The sequence below is a fragment of the Manis javanica genome, chromosome 5 (assembly GCF_040802235.1).
Source record: "Manis javanica isolate MJ-LG chromosome 5, MJ_LKY, whole genome shotgun sequence".
NCBI classification, from domain to species: Eukaryota; Metazoa; Chordata; class Mammalia; order Pholidota; family Manidae; genus Manis; species Manis javanica.
In genome coordinates, this window is record NC_133160.1 from 12280541 (window position 1) to 12302310 (window position 21770).

The following is a 21770-nucleotide window of genomic DNA, read 5'->3' on the forward strand; positions in this document are numbered from 1 at the left end:
TACAACCCTAGGTGGGACCAACGTGGAGGTACATAAGCAGGGAACCGAGAGGAAGCTGATGGTATATGACGGGCTGGCCTCTCCAAGGAGCTGGTGTTGGAGCAGAAACCTGAAGGAGGTGGGGACTGAGCTATGACAACGGGCAGCAGCTATTCAATGAGGGCTGACCGCTGGGAGCACCGGAAGACTTAAAACAACAAAACCAGGAGTGCCCCGACCCTACCATCTTCTCCGAATGACACCCACCTCTCTGAGGGGGACTTCGGGCAGCCGTACTTTTTAAAGCTCCCAGGGGATCCTAGTGGGCAGCCCGAGCTGAGAGCCACTCAGCTGGCTACAAGAACATCCTAGGGAGAAGGAAGAGCAGGTGTAAAAGGCCTGAGCAGGTCAGGAGGCCGGCGTGGGAGGAGGTGGGCGGGGAGGTGCTGGGCTGATGAGCTCTGAGGGGCCGAGAGGTCAGTTGCCTTGTGCTCCCGTGGAGATGGGAAGCCGGGGAGGTTGGGTTTTTTTTTTAAACAGCTTTATTGAGACACAATCACATACCATACAATCCACCCATTTAAAAGTGTATAATTCAATAATCTTAGGTGTGTTACATTCATTTTAAAACATTGTGGTAAAAAATATATAACATCAAATTTGCCCTTTTAACCATTTTCAAGTGTGTAATTCAGTGGCATTAATCAGAGTTGTGTTTTGAGCATGTTTTCGAAACATCAGCATTTCACGGACCCTCTTTGGGTGCATCAGGACACAGTGTATGTTATTATTTATTTTCTTTAATCCAGAGAAACAAAGGCCACCCATATTCCTTCTGTGCTGAGGGATTTCCCTGCAGCCATCTTTCAGTGGTCACGATGATGCCACAGGCAGGCACTAATCATAGTCCCATTCTCCAGATGGGGAAAGTGACTTGCCTAAGGTCACACGACAGGTCAGTGCCAAAGCCAGGATTCAAAGCCGACTGCCTGACACCAAGCCAGGGCAGTGGCCCATCAGACGACATGGCCTGTGTGTGCGGCACCGACCTAGGTTTTCGCAAAGCCTCTGGGCGGCCCTTCCCTGACTCTTCTCAACTGCCCCGGGTGGGGGTGGGGGTGGGTATTATTCTGCTTTTGGGAAATTGAGACACGGGGGCTAAATGAATTTAGAGGAAGTCGGGTTTTTAGTTGCAAACAAGAGAATCCACTCTACGTAAATTGGAGCAGGGAAGAAATGAAAGGATATTAAGAGGCTCCCAGATCTCTGGGAGGGAGGCCAGAGAGACTGGCTTGGAGACCACACAGCCACGAAAGATGTCCAGATTCCATTGCAGGACCTTTGTGTCACTGCCACTGGGCCCAGACACTGCAACTCTCACTAGTGACAATGGGCATGCCCTTTTGGCCTCCTCGCTAGATTGGATCCCATGTGTCACAATCCACTTCCATTGCTTTCACATGTGGACGTATCTGGATTGGCTAAGCCTAGGTTCCGCGTGGGTGTATTTGACTAAGTCTAACTACCATTTGGATGTATTTGATTGGCTGAGCCTGGGTCCCATCTGAGTATATCTCACTGATTGAGCCCAGTTCACATGCTTGCATTCTAACTGCAAGGGAGGCTGGGAACGTGAGATGCAGCTGCTTCTGGTGCCAGGTCCCAAGGTAGGAATTGTCCAACCCCAAAAGACCTTGGTTAATGAAAATGTTGACAGCATACACTGTAGAACTCCAAAGTCCGTCAGTCAGGTCAGCTGTCAAGAGCAGAGTTCACTTGGCCAGTTAAAGTGGAAAGCTGTAGTGAGCAAACCTGTCTACAGTCTGTCGTGTTAACTTGGTGAGGCCGGAACTACATTTCTCAGAATCCCTTTCCTTGAGTATTTCTGAGGTAGAATTGACCAAAAGAGGAACTTGTGTGAGATATTGAAGGTGGAAGGGAAGCAGTAGCCTCTTCTCTCGGTCGTCCCAGTTAGATAGGGTGACAGCCACAGAGTGTGCTTGTCCTCACTGCCTCTGTGCAGGTCTGGCCTCAGGACATCAGCACCTGAACTGACCCCTGGACGCTTGGTGGCAGAACGTGCCTTGGTTTCTCACATAGGACAGCCACCTTTCTCCCCATTTAATTCCGTACCCAGTGTAGGTCCCTTGTGGAACACAGCGGACTGGTGGGTCCTGAAATGCTCCAGACCCTTGGCTGTAAGGAGCCGAGGGAACAGTTTGCAGCTTTCCAGCCCCTTGCGTTCAGGAGGGCACAGCAGCAGCAGGAGGGAGGAGGGGAGGAAGGACGGCTGCGTGTTGGACCAGGCAGTTCTCACCCAGCGCTGTGGCCAGCGATCAAACCCTTGGCTTTGCCATCTGGCCCACAGCTCTACCTGCCCAGGGCTCTATTCTCAGGGCATGGTATTAATGGGATACCTCTGTCCCCCTGGCCCAGAGGATAGTCCGAGGTCAGGCCAGCTGGGCACTAGCCAGCTTGTTAAGGCAGTTGAGTACTGACCTTGATTCACCTTAATGAACTGAAGGAGAAGGAACTCCATGTACAAGCATCTTCTTCATTCCAGGCAACACTGCATCCTAATAACCTGCATTTGGCAGCTGAGGACATCAGGCCCAGAGAGGTGGAGGAAGCTGTCTGAGCTTACACAGCTAGTTAGTGGCAGAAGCTGGACTTGAACCCAGTCTGACGACACAAAAAAACTGCCTGCTCTTAACCATTACGATATCTTTAGAAGTCATTATTGGAGAAGCTTTTGTATAAAAGCCACTCATGTAGTCACTGTTAATTAGGCTCCCATTCACAGCTGGGCAGTTTCAGGAGCTGCAGACACAGCTATGGACAGAGGGTAGCTACAGGGTAGTGCTTAGGACGGGAGCTGTAAACTCTGCTCGGCTCCCAGGCCCAGGTAGAGACTAGAAACCAAAGAAGCAGATCGGTGGTGGTGGGGCAGGGGGGCTGGGGCTGGGGGAGGGTAGAATCGACATAGACATGTCTTCTTTGTATGTGAAACATGGTAGAATCGATTCATGCATCTATGTTCTTCTTGAAACATGAAGGTCCCTTGGTTTAGTTTTTGCATTTCCACTTTTGATAGAAAAATACTTCTCCATTCTGGAAAAAACAGTCAGCAGGTGTGATGATGAATGACAGCTGATGCTTGGCCTCAGTGTTGCAGGGAGACAGCAGGGTGTGGTGGGGAATGCGGCCATTGGGTAAGCCTAGAGAGTACCTGCTGCAGCTAAAAGGGGCAGCTGCAGTGTGGCTCAGCTGGTCATGTGCACATGCAGGCCCGGTGTCAACAGACTGTTCACTTTTTTGGAGAGAGAAGTCACAATTTAAATGAAATCTCCCAAGTCTTAAGTAACTGGATCAAAGATTAAAAACATACCATGAAGGGCAATCAATCTTACATGTGGGCCAGATCTGGCCTGTGAGCCACCCACCAGTTTGCAGCCTCAGGCCGGAGAACAGTAATCTAGCAGTCAAAGACGCTGGGTTGGAAACGCAAGCTCTGCCACCTTTTTTCAGGTGTGAGGTCAGGGGCAAGCCACACCTCTCTGGGCCTCAGTTTCCCCCTCTGTAAAGTGGGGTTTATGAAAACCACAGTTAATTGGATGACAAGCTTATTCTTTGCCACACCTTGTTCTAAACCAGTATTTTCAAAACAATGGGTTATGAGTGAAATTGGTTTGTAGATTGTGACCTGCATCATTTAAAAACAGAGTAGGGAGGAAGATCACAGGATACAGCACAGTGATACGGGTAGGCATTGCTTTGTGAGATAATTTTAGTTACATTCACAAAACACATACACTCATGTTTAGGTACACATACATATATGTATGTTATCCTGGGTGGATACTCAGGATACTACATACTCATAATGTAGTATGAGTTTCTTGTGGAGGGCAGTCAAAAAAGTTTGAAAGCCACTTCTAAGTGCTGTTCCCATCTGAATGCACTCGGTGTGGTCAACAAATCTGTGAGGTCAGTGCTGTTGTCACACCCATTTTCAACTGCAAACTGGGGTTCAGGAGGTGCAGTTCCCACAGATATAAAAGGGAGAGCTGGGATTTAACCCAGTGTCAGTGTCCTAACTACCGTGCCCTCCCTCCTCTCCTGACAGGACCCTGGGTGGCTGTGAGGACAGAATGAGCTAATGCAGGTCAAAGGCTTAGCCCAGCACCTGGGACATAGCAGCTTGTCATTCAACCACACCAAGTGGCCAGCAGGACCGAGACGAAGGCCGCTACCCCACTACCTGCGCAGTGGGGGCTGCAGATGAAAAGAGGTGCCCCCTCACCTATAGCCAGAGTTGACCAAATGCTCATTTGAGGCCAAATCCTTAATGGCTGAATTTAAAAATCAGTATTTGGCCGGACCTGGCTTGTTACTAACTTCAAATGAACTTCTGGTTATAAAATAAATGCCAACATTTCTCCAAACAATTTTAATTATTGCAATCACATTATTAAAAGTTAGAGAAGCCAACTTTTAAAGACGGGGCAGGTGTAGGACAGTGCTCTCCAGACCTGTGGCTGCAGATCGCCCTTGGGGCCACCTTAGCGTCCCTTGCCTTCCTACAGACACTGCTCCTTGCTGGGATCCCCACTGCGGCCTTGGCCGATCAGCTGGTCATTAACTCGTGGGCCTGAACGTTGTCAACGGCGCTGCCATTTCATTGAGACAATCCCTGAAGCCTGGGCATGGCCTGAAGAAGACGCTTTCAAAATCCTTTCAAGGGCAACCCTGCCTTGTTCCAGGCCCCACTTCAGGGGGCCCCTGCGCGGCGCTCAGGCCAGCTGCAGGGTTGCACTGCCCTCTGGTGGTCACTGGCAAGCACAGTTTGCTGGCGCTGAGCTGGCATCAACAGGGGTTGAAAGCAGTGTAAGGAGAATGGTCCAGAATTAACTCAAATTCTCTACCCAGAGTGAGCTGCACATCCACGCCATAACAGGGACCGCCTCAAAAACCTTATGAGTGAAAGAAGCCAGATAGAGAACAGTACATGCTGTATGGGCCTGTGTATATTAACCCATGATCAGGCCCAACTACTGTGGTGGCAGAAATCAGGAACATGACGGAATGGGGGTAAAGGCTGGCAAGGGCCAGGAGACAGTTTTTATGGGCCTGGAAATGTCTTCCATCTGGATCTGGCTGCTGGCTACCCAAATCATATGTAAAAATACATCAAGATGCATACTTGAGTTTCATGTAGGAAACTGTGTGTAGATTATAAAATAATATTTAAAAGTCTCTGTTCAGTTCATGGGGACTCCCATAACCAGTTATTTTTGACTGGACGCCCTGCCTCCATCCTTCTGCCTTCAGACCATTTTTCCCCACAGCAGTTAGGGTGATTTTTTAAAATGTAAATCAGATCATGCCACTCTCCTGCTTAAAGCTCTATGGAGTCTTCTCCTTGGATTTAGAATAAAATACAAACTCCAGTAAAATCCCACATCACCTCCAAAAGCATTCAGTCAGATCTAGCCAGGTCTTGCCCTTTGACCCATGACCTTTGGCCTCACCTGTAGCCACACCCGGTTCCTTTTTTTTTTTTTTTCCTCACCTGGTTCCTTTCTTGCCCTCCAGCTTGAAAGGTTTGTTTGCCTGGAAGCTCTGTACTTCCTGTCTCCCTGGAACGCTTTCTGGGTTTTTCTCATCATCCGGGTCTGAGCTCAGATGTCACCTGAGTTCACCTCCTTAGAGGAGGTGGTCCGTGGTGCCCGCACATTGCTCCGGTTACTCCACACCGCATCGCCCTGTGCTTTCTCTGGACTTCAGCTGAGGTCTGAGGAGGACAGCAGCCTCCACTGTTGACACAACAAGGCCATGCTGTGTGTTCTGAAAGTCAAAATCTCAACCAACAGAAAAGACCCTCAATGAATGTTCACCCCTTGGACAGCAAAGGGGCCATTATTTGGACTCTGAATAAATTTCACCGGACAGATACCGTGATCTCTTTCAAAGATGTTCTCAGGGCTCTTTTTTTTGAAGTTGGCTGACTTAGGCTTCCAAGATCTACCTTCTCCTTGCTGAGAGTCATACGGCCCCTTCTCCTGACCTCAAGGCACTTCTTGGAAGGGGACTTAGGCTCAAGCAGAAAAGCAAGCTTGTGCCCGGCGTGTGTAAAGGACCTGGGGTGTGTACAGGTTTCCTGCTTCTGGCTGGCAGGCCCTCTCCGCAAGATGAGGAGGTGAGGGGGAAAGCCCGAGCCCCCAGTTCAGCTGCCGGCTTTCTTTCAGGGTCCCTCTGCAGGAAAGTTGGCTCCATGAAGGTCTGGGCTGCCTCTGTATTCAGAAGTTGAGGAGAGCACCTGGTAAATGGTAGACCTGGCTCACCCTGGGAGAATGGATGAATGGATGTAGCACAGTTGCTCTGAAAGCTCCTTTGACAGGGCTTTCTGGGGTGTCCCTGACTCAGAGCCCTGGGAGCACCACTACCTGTGATGGCTCAGGGCAGGCGAGGCTTCCTGGGATGGGGCAGGAGGGGTCGCTTGATTTACAGACGTTTCTTCAGTCTTCACACCAGCACCTTGAGGGCCATGGGGAAAGGGCTACTGTTGTCATTTGGGGGAAACTGTGGCTAGAAACAAGCTCCCTAGGGCAACAGGCTATGAGAGATAAGTCCCCAGAACTGACATTTGATCTTTAAGATGTTCTAATGGTAACCCATTCACAAGTTCAACATGTAAATAAGGTATCTATATGTAAATAAATATCTCCCACTTGATAACCTGTCTGATAGCTCCCTACAGGTCACTGCTTTAATTTCTTACACATCCTTCCAAAGTTTGTTTTTGCAAATAAGATAATAGTTATTTTTTTCTCTATTTTCATATATTCGGTGGCATGTGCACATGTCATTCTGCTCTGGCATCTGAGTCTTTTTTACTTAGTGATGTGTTTAGATCTTCCCAAACTGATACGTAGGGAAGGATCTTGTTCTTTTTTATGACTGTATAGTATTCCATTGCAGGGCTATATCATCATGTAAACACTTTACCACAGATGAGTATTTGGGTTGTTTTCATTCTCTGCAATTATAGACACACCTACATACATATATCTATAAGTAAATTCTCAGAAGTGGGATTGCTGGGTCAAACTTACATATTGGATAAATAGTGTCAACCTTCTCTCCTTAGGAGCTGTGTCAATTTCAGCCTGCAAGAGCAATGCACAAAGGGCCCCACAGCTCCGCCAGAACTGTGAGTCCTAAAACTTCCAGATTTTTGTCAACCTGATGGGGGAAAATGGTTCTCAATGTATTTGCATTTCTCTTATGAGTAAGACTAATCTTCTTATAAGATTGAGAACCCGTTGTGATTTTAAAAAATCACATGTTTGTTGATAGTCTCTGACCATTTTTCATTTGGTTGTTGGACTGTTATTAGTTTCTAAGAGCTCTTTTTATATTGGGATTGACCCTTGGTCTTGTCGGTGATTTGAATTTCACTCTGACTTTTGTCTCTGCTTATGTTTTTTTAGTAAGTTTTTTTTTAAGGTGGTCAAATTTATCAATGTTTTTCTTTGCATGGCAATGTCTTATTCAGATTTGTGTCTCTTGCGCCTGCGACACTGCAGTGCAGTTTAGATTCTTGATTAATAGTTGATGAAAAAAATATCCTGCTCCTTGTTGATAACAGGAATGACTGATTTCCTGAGTAGAGATCTAAGCCCATGTGATATACGACTCTACTACTAACACTATTTGTTATGTGTTGGATAAGTTGGGATGCTTTTGGCTGCAAATAACTCAGGAAGAACCAACTCAGAATATATTTCAGCCATAAGGACATTTGTTAACTCCCAGGATTAATTTAACCTATTTTTCCTAAGCAATCATTCTTTCAAGAATTAAACAGTACTTTGTCAATGGAAAGCTTTGTTGAATTACTCCTTCTACAGCTTCTACTCTAAGCATGTGGATTACTGCCTACAAATGAAACCAAATGGGAGGAAACATCATCCGGGGATGGAGAGAGAGAATTTAAAAATTTAAAGGCATATCTTGAATTCTGTATTTGGGATGGGGTTGGGGGTCTGAGATCACACATTGCTGAATCTTTTGGTCAACTAAGCCAAGTAATTTTGTTTTTCTTGTTGAAGCACTTTGTGTTTCTGTCATTTGCAATGAAAAAAATAAAACAAATTCCAGTGGTGGACCTTTGACTTCTAAATCCTGCGGATAGCCAAATACCTTCAGCTCCAGAGGTTGACCCAAGGACTTCTTTGGGTCTCTGTCCTTCTGCTGGACTGGTCAGCAAGTTCTGGAGTCATGCTCAGACTTTTGGAAGGCTCAGAGCTTTTGTTTATGGGTACTCAGTAGTCCAGTTCTAGAGAACTGCAAGATACTGCTGGGGAAATGGTGAAGGCAAGCAGTGTGGGACCACTGAGGCTTAGCTATCCATCATCCACCCACTGCCTGTCTACCACCTGTCCAGCCACCCATTCATCATCTAACATTTATTAAGTGCTGTCTCCGTGCTATACTCTGTTATGGGCACTGAGTGTAAAGAATGAGAAAGAGACTGTTCTTGCCCAGTGGCATCTGAGTCATCTAGAATGAAGGCTAAAACACTTACCTGACAGACTGTGGACTGCGGGCTTCTGTCAGACCAGCCTTTGGCATTTAGTCAACACAACAGTAAAGTAGTTGACCATCTAGGTAGTTAGTTTCAGGATTAGAGGGAATATATCTGTTTTTACCCCAAGCTTCTTCCTAGGTGGATGGCTGTAAGTCTACTATTAGTACCTCTAAATGGAAGTCTATTAAAATAAAAACCCCTTTTACAAATAATTTACTTTTTGTTCAGTTCTCAACAGAATTTTTGCTGACGGAAGTTTTGGCAGTGGCAAGAAGGGGGAAATGGTCAGAGCATGGTTGCGGTGGGTGCCCGAGAAGCAGGCATTGAGACAGTGGGGGGACAGGGATGGCACAGGAGTTCCACAGCAGTGACTTCCCAGGGTGCCTCTGCTCCAGTCTCTGTCTACTCTAGTCGGAAGCCAATTCATCCAGTAAAACTCTACTCATTCTAGACGTTGTTTAAACTGACAGATCATCGTGAGGGCAATCCAGGTATTTTAGGCAACTTTAGGGATTCTTCACCTCCACTTATGCATCCATCCATTTAACTTTTATACCATTCTCCCATCCACATATCCAACCATTTTGGATTATTACTAACCACACATCAACCAGCCATCATCGCATTCCATCTACCCACCCAAACATCTATCCACTCATTTATGCACTCACCCACCTAATCATCTATCCATGTTTCCATAAAACCACATATACAAACAACCATCCATCCATTCATTTCACTACATACAACCACTTGGTCATCAATTCAGTTGTCCAGCCAATCATCTATCTACTCATAATCTACATAATCACGCATCTAGTCCTCCCAACGTCGATCCATTCATCCTCCAATCACCTAGCTAGCCATCTGTCTTCCACTCGCTCAACCATCCATCCACCCACTCAGCTCTTGAACCATCTATTCATCCATTTGTCCAAAATGTACATTCACCCATCCAATTACCCATCTGACTATGATTCCAATTATACTTCCATCCTTCCTTCTATCTCATCTATAATGGGATTCTAATTTGTGTCAGCATACAGTCTGTGGATTGATTCCAAGCACATCTGATGCTGGGGATACAGATTTGAAAACCAATAGCCCTGCATCCAGGGAGCTCAGAGTCTAGTAAGGGAGTCTATCTCACCCTTGGTGATGGTTTTCTATCCGTCAGAGATTCTAGCTCTGAGATGCCAATCACTGAGTCATCTCCCATTTCCACTGACATGGATACCAGCCAGTTGGTAACCCTGGATTTTACCAACACGGAGAGGGGAAGGAGCTTTTACTTATGTCTAGCAGCCAATCAGATGGAATCAGGCTCTACTTGGAACTCTGTGGGCAGAAACAATGCTCAAGGCATCCTCAGGACTTTTCCAATTGCCCCTCCTTGCCCCCTATACTGGATTCGTGGCTCACCTACTGTAAAATGAAGTCTAATCACTGGAATGGAAGTCGGTTGTACTTTCTAGTTCAACCATGCAATTTTCCCCAGTCTTTTAGTAATAGCCCACAGATTTTCTCTTTGGGAGGCCAGGTCTCCCCAATTTTTTGTTCATGAGGGATCAAACCCTAAATTGAGCTCCATGGGTAGTCCGTGACTCAGGTTTGGACAATGAGATACAGTCCTGGGGCTCTGTCAGAACCCCTGTGCTGGAAGTGCTCTTTCTATAGGTGTGGTTTTGCTAAAAAAAATCTTGGTCATCTTTGCCACATAGGAAAGAGTGTGACTGAGAACTAAGACCACACAGGTGGAAGTCATTTGATCACCTGGATCCAGCTATGCCTGAAGTCAGTAACACCTAAAGTTCCTGAAGACATTTTTCTTTTTTTGTCTTAAGCCAGTTTGAGTTGGATTTTATTCCTTTGCTACTGAAAAAGTTCAGAAAAGGCCAAACATTCGGAAGCCTGAAGAATGGTAATAAAGTAGTGGTACCCTACCCCACTTCAAAATGTAAACGTGGTTTTATTTAATGCCTCTTATCTGTCACAAAGTACCACCTCCTCTCCAGCAACTCCTCTTCCTAGAAAACAAGATGGCAGCATAAGGCACGTGCACTGTCCACATGACGTCAAGTTAGGTCCTTAAAAACGAATAAGCAATAGTTTTTCCCAACAGCCCCAAATCGCCTCCCTCACCAATTGTTCAAAGAATGATTGTCCCCCCCAAAGCCCAACTTGGAGCAGAGAGTACTTAAATTAGAGCTGAACACCACCCCACATGCCAGTTTAAAAAACCAAACCAAACCAACGACTAAGAAAACCAACAACACAGGTATGAGAGCGTCGTCAGAGTAATGACATTAGTCCATAAATTAAAAAAAAAAAACAAAAACAAAAAACAAAACCGAGCCTGTCCCCTCCTCCTCACCAGCCCTCCCCCAAATCAGCAATTCCTTGCTTTTGTGCTGTAAGTCTTGTAGAAAAGTCTGGACTCTGAGCCTGAGACAGCCCTTTCCCCCAAAGTTAAATATCCTAAAGCCACTGCTGGGTACTCTGCTTCTCAGGACCCACGTTTGGACTGAAAGGACAGCTTCTGAGATGGTCACTGGACGGGTCCTCTCGGCTGAAGGTACCCTTCTGGCGCTCAGCATCTGGCGGGGAGGCAGGGAAGGCGAGGGGCCTGGGTGGGTGGGATGCCCGGGATGCCCCTTGATGGCAGATGGTGCTGTGGGTCCTGCTATAAATACTCCAGCTCCAGGGCGTGCCTCAGTGCCTCCAGGTCGGCGTGGCAGGATATCCGCCAGAAAGGCATGTTGTGCTAGAACACAGAACATCAGCCCTGCGGTTATGGTCCTGCTCCGCACCTCCTGCAGCCCCCTGGATCCCTGTCCACAGTCAGGGCCTCATGAGAAGCTAACCCAAGTCAACGTGGTGTGGGCGTTTCCCCAACCAGGAGGCGCGTGGCATTGTCCGCAGACCCCTATCTGGCCGGTACGCACCAGTCTGGCCACACGGTTTCTACTCCCTCTGAGCCTGTTCTGGTTGGCTCTTCCTATGCCACCTGGCTTATCGATGGACACCCTCCCCTCCACTGGGACCAGCGTGGTCCTAGGTGGTGCGTGGACGTGGACTTCATCATGTGCAAGAAAGCTATACCTTTTTTAAAATTTGTGCTCAATTTTGCTACTTCAAGGAGAAAGACTCAGCTGGCGGCTAGCGTGTCTTTAACCCTTCCCTACTATCTGCTGATCTTCAGCGGAGCAGAGCTGGGCCCGGAGAGCGCGGGGCAGGCCGCGGGGAACAGCACCGCATTCGTTCGTTTTCTCTCTTTACAGCAGGTGCTGCCTGCACTGCATGACTGTCACGATAGCAGGTTTTCAATTTTAAATATAAGTGAGTTGATCAAAAGGAAGACGGTAAGTAGTAGTAGTATGGGCAGTATGTGGATACAACGAGTTGTGAGTGGTGTAGGAAGCGTAATGTTACTGCTGGTCATGGCAGAAAATCACTCACATGGAGAGAAAAATTCGTGAAATACAGATGAGGGTTAAACGTCAGAGGGTGGCCTGTGCACGGCTCTGTTCTACCATCATTAGCTGGGTTACCTTAAACAACTGCCTTTGCTGCTTGGCTGTGAAAAGCGGTACTATTTACCGTATACAATTGTTGTGGCTATTCACAGTGCCTGGCACATATACTGACTGCTTGATAAATATGAGCTGCTACTATGATTCTATCCACATGCACAAGGACATAGCTGTATAAATATAGACAGAGTCAGGACAGGTGCGGGGCAAACTGTGTAGGTAGAGGGAAGAATTTGGGGGCGCACGCAGAAGTTTAGAAAACAATAAGATTATACCATGAAGATGCAAATAAACCATCCGGCAGGCATAAATAAAGTGTCATGGAGCCAGCAAGAGGAAGCAGCCTCTTTTGGTGGCCCAGGACAGGGTGGGGCCAGGCCAGGCATCCCAGAGGAAGAGTCATGGGGCCTGAGCACTGAAGGATGAATGAGGGTTTCCCAGCTGGCAGGGAGCTGGACGGAGGTGTGTTCCAGGCAGAGCGTGCCTGCGTGGGCCAAGGAAGAAATGCAAGGACGCCAGGGGAGGGGGACTTGGGAATATAGTCATGCAAGTGGTTCTGGCATGGTGCGTGTGTGCATGTGCATGTGAGTGTGTGTGTGTGTGTGTGTGTGTGTGTGCGTGCGTGTGCATATATGTGGAAGGGTGAGGGTTGGAGAAAGGCTGGTTGATTAAAGTTTCTGTGTACTATGATGCAGAATTTGGGTTTCACTGTGTAAGCTGATACCCAATGTTTTAAATAGTCATCTTTGACCTGAACTATTATTGAACCAGACCCTGTGTCAGGAGCTTTCTGTTTACTCTCATTGCAACACCAAAACAAAAAAAACCTAGAAACAAAACCAAAAATACCTTTTCCAAGTGGGGGAAAGAAGAAAAGAAAATAGACTTAACCAAAGTTGAATTATTGGCAGGCCAGTAATAATTATGATCATTACCAGTGTGGCACACTGTTAAGTGTCTGCTGTGTGCCATGCACTGTGCTGAACACTTCACATACGTTACCTCATCTAGCCTCATCAAGATCCTCTGAGAGAGGCGCTATTTCTATCTTATTTTGTAGATGAGGAGACTGAGGCAAGCAGAGGTCATGTCGGGCTCTAGGAAAGACACTTCACTGCATTTTTATGGCTGAAAAGTTTAATCATTAGCTTAAGTTGTTGCTTTTTGAATCTCTCCTTTCTTGCTTCCAGAACCTGAATTGACAGCTCTGTGCCAGGACACAGGGGATGATTTATGACCTTCTAAGTAAACTATGACAAGCCCATCCCCAGCCTTGTTTGCTAGGGAATTGTCCTGTGTCCTTTCTGACTTGTGACCCATTAAAGTCAATGAGGAGGTTGGCTGGGGGCTTCTGGGTAAGGTTTTCCTCAATGATTAAGGGGAGCCACCTGGGAGAACTGTTCCCTCCTTACTTTCCCTTCCTGTCTGGATGCTGTCATGTTAGTATGTAGTGCCTGGAGCTGTAGCAGCCATTTTGAGACCATGAGGTAACAAAACAAAATAAAAAGCCAAAGATGGTTAGAAAGGTACAGCAAAATGATGGAAAGGGACTCTTGGTGAAATTTTGACCCGCTGAAACAACCTAGGGTACACTTACTTCTAATCTTACTGGGTGAGCATGTTTAAGTCATCATTTCCTAAATTTTCTGTTATCCACAGCTAAAAGATACTGAACTTCCTCAAGACAGTCCTTGACCTTAAATTATTTACTGAATGAAAAGATGGTGCTTGATGACTACATGGTTGCCCAGATTTCTTGTGGTAATTCTGCCGCCCTGTGAAATTCTATGCCCACAGGCTAGAAACTACAGGTGTCCTCTGGCTCCGGCAACACGTCAAACCCTTTCCTGCTTCTAGGGGGTCTGCACTTACTACTTTGCCAATGCATTGTATCATTGTTTATCTTTACCTTTCTGGTGTGTGGCAGGCAGAATAACAGTCCCCCAAAGATGTCTACATCCTAATCCCTCAAACCTGTGAATATGTGACTTTACATGGCAGAAGGGATTTTTCAGATGTGATGAAGTTAAGGATTTCGAGATGGGGCGATTATCCAGAAGGGAGGGACTTTGTCCAATTGTCCACTGCTGTGTCCCCAGTGAAGCCTTCTGTATAGGGGGTATACACTCATGGGGTTCTTATTGGAGTCACAGATAATAAATCCATAGGTTAAAAGTAAACAAGATGATTTCTTTGTGTGATAAGTGCTATGAAGGAAAGAACAGGCGGGTAGCGGGGAAAGCAGCTGAGAATCGGTGTCTACTTTTGATTGCTGGGTCAGGGAAGGCCTGTCTAGGGTAGGAGTGATATTTAAATGGGCCCCAGAGGATGAGAAGGAGGCACAAACATGTGAGGGAGGTAGTTGAGGCAGAAGACACAGTAAGTGCAAAGGCCCTGAGGAGGGTTTGTGCTTGGAATGCCATATTCACTGTGCATTGCATGGCTCCTGGAACATAGGTGCTCAGGAAATATTTACAGAGGGAATGAAAAGAGGAGAGGTGGAAGGAAAAGAGGGAACAGGAGCTTTTCAAAGTCCTCCATGAATACATATTTTTCCCTTTTGCTCAAAGGGAGCAGAATTCCATCTATCATGGGCAACAGATGCCAACTCCTTAACATCTTCCAGTTACCCCAGCTCCTCCACCCTCTCCTCACCCCAGGCAGGCCTTCCTTTCTCTGCAAAGGTGGATTCTGGTTGCTGCCAGGCCCATCCTGTCCCTCTTTAAAGAATATAATTCATTTTTCTGGGAGGAAATGAGCAAAGGTGGGTGAGAATGTCTCAGCCACCTCCATCCCAGGCCTGATGGCTCTAGAGTACAGGTGGATTTATCACTTGTGGAGAGGTAGAGACAAATGACCCACTAAAATGGAGATATTAACAACACTGTCAGCTGAAACAGTCAAAGCCTCTGTCCTGTCACCATATTTCATGCCGCTCAGGTATCCAGTGGCCTTGGCTAATGACTCCCATCCATCAGGCCAGGAGAGCTGCTGGCATACAGCGTTTTTCACTAATGGGCTGGGGTTGCTGCTTCAGACACTGGCAGAAGTTTTTAGGGGAGCTCAGTATCCGGGGGTGTGTGCACCCTAGTCTTTGGTGGACTCCAATCTTGTCTGACCAGCTCATGGGTCATGTTTGAGACTCCTAAGTCCACCTCCCTTCCTGCCAGGTGTTTGAAGCAAAACACATCAGTTTGCATGTATCAGCTCTGTAAGCTTAGGTAAAATTAACTAACATCTCTCAGTCTCAAACCCATCCTTTATAAAATAAAGTGGAACAATGCCCACTTTGCAGGGGAATTTGAGGATTAAATAAAATGACCCTGTAACAGGAGAGTGAGCCCAGACCAGCAGTTCTCAAAGGGGGAAAAGCCTGCTCCCTAGGGGTCACTGTGGAAATTTCTAGAGGTAAGATTTTTTACTATTTTAATGATTTGGGGGCACAGCAGATGGGGACAGATGTCTTGCCTCATGCCACACACCTTGGGCCTGGATGGTTTTCAAATGTACAAACTCATTTCTAATAGCCTGAGCCTGGACGCTGGACTTGTAACATTTTACATGTCGTATATAGAGTATTTTTTGCATGTTTTTAATAAGACCTGAACTTCCAGGGGTCCAACTACTGTGTAAATCCAGGGAAGTCTGTATTGTGTTTAATTCAGAACCTCTCCCTGAGTTAGCAGTTGGAGAAATCATGTTACAGCTGCAGCACCTCACCTGGGTCGTGAATGGGCAGGAATGCACACCTGTGTCCACCTGTTTGCTGGGACCCCTTGCAGCCACAGCACGTTTGGGTGTGAGCACTGGGGTTTTGTGTCTGAACATTTACGTACTGAAGCACACGCTGTTTTGAGGATAAACGAGTCTCCCTTTATTTTTCTTTGATAGTACCATTAGGTATCGATCTTTTGGACATCACGGCTACGTGCAGGTCATATGACCCATAAGTATTTCATTTTAGGATAGTAGATGTCATTTCAAAACATCTGCTATGCTGCCCTAACAAAACTTCTCTGATGGTGAGAAGGCTGGCAGATGGCAGCAACCGCTCCATAGGAGACCCTGTCATTTTCCAGGTGGGAACCTAAGGGCAGTTACAGGGGCACTGGGAGCCCCGGGCCTAAGCCTGGTTCTCCCATGCAACTTTGATAGAAGCAAAGCTCTATTTTGATGGCTGTCACATGCTTAGGGAGGGTTTTCAGTTAGATTCGAACTTGAAAGAAGGAATGGGGGGCTCTAGAATCCCCCTGTGACCCTGACAGTGGGCTTCAGGTAGTCTCATCACATAGACCGCACTCTTGACCTGGCATAGTATTTCTGGAACACCGAAAGTCAGGAGGTGATGCACGTGATTCATGCCCCTGCTTTGGCCATATCTTTGTGTATCACCGCTATTACTATTATTAAGATTTTTCTCTCTACATCAATTCACTTTCAGAAGAAGTGCTCAAGTCAAAACTGAAGTCCTTTGGGTGGCTCCAGGTCCCTTCCCGAGCCCACCTCCTGCCACTGCCTACACACTTGGCCCACCACTGTGGTTCAGCCTGGCTTCCTGCAGAAGCTCCAGTTTTCAGACCTTTGAAATTCTTTGTTCCTCTCTTGAAACACCCTCCCTCTGATGACTCATTCGGCCCAACCCCTCTCCATCTTTGGTTAGATGTCGCCTCACAGTGACGCCTGCTTTGACCACTGGCTATACTTGCAATTTGTCCCAAGTCCCCTCTGTTCCCATTCTCTGCTTTTTTTTCCCCAAAGCTCCTGTCACCACCTGACATGCATGTCAATTACATGTTTGCTGCTTGTCCCTGGCTGTGGACTGAGAGCCCTGTCCCGCTCACTGTAGATCCCCAGTGCCTGCACTAGTGGTTGGCACATATAGATGCACAGCTAACAGAGCTTACACACTAGCTGGAGGGTCTGTGATTAAGCTACTGATCACACAGGCAATTCTTTCCTGACAAGAGGGGATGATGCCCTGGAAAAACAATATGGACAGAGAGTCACTGATCTAGCTGGAATATCAGACTGGGAGCCGACCAGGGAAGTTTTCTCCCTGGAAGTGCTGCTGAAGGTGAGGTCTAAAGGATGATTCTGGAAGAGCTGGGAAAGGGGAGGAGCCTTCCAGGTGGAGGGAATAGTATATGCAAAGCCTCCTAAGCTCCCTGTCCCTAGCCTCTCACTCAGAAACCTAAAGCCTTTCACTTCTTGTAGGTTTCATCCACTGAGACCCTAAACATTTTTGCATTTTCTTGAAATCTGTTGCTGGGGAGGGAAAGGGGAAACTAGGTCCCCCAAATTAAGCTCTGTGACATTAACAATCCACTTCCCAGGCCTCTGGGTGGGCAACAGCAGGCTCTCTGGGATGCTGCTGACAGGTCCAGACCCGGACTTTGGCAGCTGTTTCTTTTCCAGGAAGAGAGCTGTGGCCACCAGAACCCCCTACCTCTCTCCTCCTGGGCTCAAGATCACAAATTCAGGATTTTCCTTTTCATTAGCTTAATGCTGTCTTTATTAACTGGGAAGGGTTCCTGGAACATATGATCAGTAAGTATTAAATAAAATGCACACACGTGCACAGCCCCCCCCACTCCCCTACTAGCCTGCCGTGACAGGGTGTCTCTGGGCTCCTGAGCAGTTGTCTTAGAGACAATCCAGGGCTCCCGGGGTGGCAGCCAAAGACACGGAGGGGGATTTGCAGAAGGAAATTAGTCAGGATGCTTCGGCGATTTGCAAATGGGAATGGACCTGCAAGCAAAGAACCCAGGAAGCAGGGGACCCAGCCAACGATGCGGAGGTGGAAAAAAATCCATGTAAAGAGCCCTTGAAAACCATGACATGGGCTCGAGAAGGAGGGAGAGTCAGCCCCGGAGACGGACGGAGTACCTTTTTTGCTCCCTGCTCCTCTTCGACACCATCGCCAATCACGATGTAGACGGCTTTTCTGCCGAATCGCTGCATTATCCTTTCGAAGCAGCTCTCCTTCCCTGCACACCCGGAAGGAAGGAAGGAAGGAAGGAAGGAGAGACACTACGTGAGGACCTACCGTGCTGTGGTGGCGAATGGCACCACCCGCTGTGGGCTGCCGCCCACAGAAGCACCAGGTATTAACCATTTATCCTCAAACGTTTGAGGCATGCACTGTCACCACCCCCACGTGGCAGACGACAACACGGAGGCACAGAGAGGTTCAGTGGCTTGCCCAGGGTGACACAGCAGGACAGACAGCATTGCAGGGGCTGGACACCAGCTCTCAAGTCCACGCCGCTGTCTGGTGTAGGAGTGCTGGACCCATTTTACAGAAGAGGACACGAGGCTCTGAGAGGTGAAGTGATGTGGCCACACCCCAGAGTTAGGAAGCAGAGGTGCCAGAGTTCACATGCCCCCAGGGGAGGCTGCCTGGTGGCAGAGCTGACTGTCAGGACACCTCCCCTGTATGCTCTTCTTGGTGCCTGTTGATGACCACCTCTTCCTGTTTTCCTTCTTCCCAGGTGCCTGGGCAGGAGCATCAGCCCAAGCCCACTGGATTCAGACCTCAGCTCATCCTGATTGTGTCAGCAAGTTTAGTGACCATAATAATAGTTAATGAAAAGAGCGATAATAATAGCTTTCTCTCATTGAATTACTGTGGCCTAGGCACTCTGCTAAGCTCTTTACCTACATCGGGATTTCTCAGCCTTGCTCCTATTGACATTTTGGGCTGGATAATTCACGGCTGTGGGGGCTTCCCTGGGTGCTGTAGGCACTGTAGGGTGTCTAGCAGCATCTCTGGTCTCTACCCATCAGACCACTGTAGCAGCTTCTCTAGTTTGGAAATGAAAAATGTCTCCAGATGTTGCCCAATGTCCCCTGGGAGGCAAACTGCCCCCCGCTTCCTCCAGGGGGAACCACTGACTTACACTAATTCATTTACTGTCACAGCAATCCTTATGAAATTGGAATGAATCTGATCCCCATTTTAGAGATAAACTCAGGGTTGGTGAGAGGCTCAGGGTTGGTGAACTGCCTTAAAGATGAGCACAGGAGTTACAGTAACAGTAAGACTGCTCTTACAGTTGAGCGCTTGTGCTCTGCTGGGAACTGTTACATGTTTTACGTACATTATTTAACTTTGTCCTCTGTTTAGAGGTATTTTGATCATCCATTCTACACACTACAAAGCTGAGGCAGAGAGGGGTCGCATTGCCTGCATTTCCCTTGCAACTAGCCAAGGCCACGTGACAGAACTGGGGCCAGCAGGAGGGAGCAGAAGTAACCTGTGTCCCTTCTGAGTCTTGGCTTTAATGTGTTGGACAAGAATGACTCCTTTTTTTCTCCCTTCATGGAGGCTGGAATGATGATGTGTCAGGACTCTGAGTTGATCACATGAATGAGAAAAAAACACAGGGGGTGGTGGAAAAACAAAATGGGAAGGACTTGGCTTCCCGGGTGACTGAGGGCAGAGTCACCAACCAGCCAGCATCACTCACCTCTGGCCTATTGACATGTGAAGGAGTAATAAGCTTTGACTCTGATGTGAGCCCTTGTATATTTAGGGTGTGTTCGTTATAGCAGCTTTGTAGGTGTCCTAACTAATACACACCCTTTGGAAAACTACAGTCCTAAACCAACTTCTCTAGAGGCAGAGGCTACAGCAAGTGGTTTGTGGGGGTTGTTTTGGGGATCTGAGTCATGCCTGTGGACAAGTTCTTCAGCTTTCCTTACCCGGGATAGAGAGCTAACCTCACCCTCCCTCTCTGCATTGCCCTGAGGTCTGGGTTCTGCCTACCTGTCTTGGTTGCACTGTAGATGTTCTCAATAGGAAACACGGAGCCCAGGCCATACAGCAGGACTTTGGCCAGTGCAGGAATTAGTTGAGTGGTGGTGACCAGCACGTTGACGCAATTGGGCCTGAGGACAAAGAAGACTGTCTGTTGGAACTTCAAAGTGCCGCAAGGCTAGGCCTCCTCACCTGGCAGCGTGGGCCAGGAGTCAGGAGGAATTCTAGTGGGGCTTGGAGGCCCTGGTTAAGTTGTCTTCTGGGAAGGGTAGGTCCCAAGGAGCCTCCAGCTGCTCTTTTCTTTCAAGCATGAAGCCAGCCTGACATTGAAATGTGATTTGAATGTAATACTTTTCTTATCTAAAAGGAAAATGTTTATTTCAAGGGACACACACTTTAATGGCTGCAGGGGCCTACTGATAATGTAAATGATTGATATGGAACAAGTACAGGACAGCAGAGAGAGGTGGGGACTGGGGCAAACTGGAGAGCACATGCCATTTCTGATATTTTGCAGAACCTAGACACTTGGAGCTGTGGATTCACATTCCCAGTCTTTGGGACAAAGTATATAACAGAACACATGAGGAGGGTGGCTTCAGCTTGTGGGCTGCCATTTTGTAACTATTCATAAGTTGGATCACAAGGTTTTTAGATGGTAGTGCAGAGGAGTAATTTGTTCTCCAGCCTAGATGATCTTATTTAAGAGGAAAAGGCAATTTCTTGGGAGGCTCAGAATGAAACTGGACCCTTCCTACGTCAACAAGTACTCACCAGATGATCTGTGACATTTCAGAGGACAATGTTATAACTTGTAGGTGTTAACATGCAAGAGTGGATGGGACAAGATGGACCTACGTACAAAGGTCTTTAGGTCTGTTGGGCCCTGATAAGTCTCTGCAGCTATTTGCTCAGCTAAGGTTACAAGAGGTCACGGTGCCTTGTACACCCAAACTTCATCAAATGTCTGGGAATTACGAAAGTGAGAATTTGGAGAGTCCCATTCTCCCAAATGTGGCAATGAAGAAGCCATTACTCTCAAATGGGAGAAAGTTCAGAGGCACAAAGGAAAACAGGGCTCCCACCTACCGGGAGTTGATGAGGTTTAGTGCCTTCAGGGAGTGGGTCAGCCAGAGGTCGGTGAGAGCTTCCAGCTCGGCTCGGAGCTGTAGCCAGGTCTCTCTTTTGGGTGCTCCTATCAACCCTATGGACAAAGGAAATAAAGATTGGGGAGCTATCATTTTAGAGGTCTGGGGGGATAGAGTTAGGATAGGGGAGTCTATCAACTTTACTTTGATGTTTCAAATCAGATGACACCCAAGTGCTCTTAATCTTATCCACTGATTGATTCATTCATTCACCCACTCACCCTTCTACCCACCCACTCATCTGCCTATGCATCCATCCATCCATCCATCCATCCATCCATCCATCCATCCATCCATCCATCCATCCTTCCATCCACCTACCCATCCATCATCTAATCATCTACTCATCCATCCATCAACAAAGAATTCAGCAGGAGTGCCTTCTATGTGTTCAGTATTGTAATGGCACTGAACACACACAGATGAACAAACCATGTGGATTACAGAGCTTATACTGTTACAGTAGAGACAAGAATTAATAATAAAATAAAAAATAAAGACATCATTTAGTGCATGCTATGTGCAGGGCCCTGTGCTTTCAGGATGATTTATTTCATTTATTCTCACAGCAACCCTAGAGGTGGACACTCTTTTTTAAAAACTGAGATATAACTGACATGTAACATTGTGTAAGTCAGGTAGGGAAACAGGCTTTGTGAGGTCAACTGACTTGCTCACTGTAGAGAGGGAATTACGGAGACAGGAGCTGAACTTCAGAGCTCACTCTGGTGTTTCTAAACCTGATTGTCATTTTCTCA

At 47.2% G+C, this 21770-nt stretch overlaps 1 protein-coding gene and 1 long non-coding RNA gene across 4 annotated transcripts in view; one reads left to right on the forward strand and one right to left on the reverse strand.

The window, feature by feature from the left end:
* The first annotated feature begins 514 nt into the window (after positions 1-514).
* The window catches only part of LOC140849454 (uncharacterized), an 81316-nt gene continuing 60060 nt past the window's right edge, over positions 515-21770 (forward strand). Inside the window, exon 1 of the long non-coding RNA XR_012131300.1 lies at positions 515-7192. This is a non-coding gene — a long non-coding RNA (uncharacterized lncRNA). The remainder of the gene's footprint in view (positions 7193-21770) is intronic.
* EYA2 (EYA transcriptional coactivator and phosphatase 2) overlaps positions 10302-21770 on the reverse strand; it is a 218334-nt gene continuing 206865 nt past the window's right edge. For all 3 annotated transcript variants that reach the window (XM_037006250.2, XM_017667454.3, XM_037006251.2), the window contains 4 exons: positions 20954-21068; positions 19874-19995; positions 17992-18092; positions 10302-11336 (listed from right to left, as the gene is read on the reverse strand). In XM_037006250.2, the coding sequence (XP_036862145.2) occupies positions 11256-11336; positions 17992-18092; positions 19874-19995; positions 20954-21068 (419 nt within the window). In that variant the 3' untranslated portion in view covers positions 10302-11255. The remainder of the gene's footprint in view (positions 11337-17991; positions 18093-19873; positions 19996-20953; positions 21069-21770) is intronic.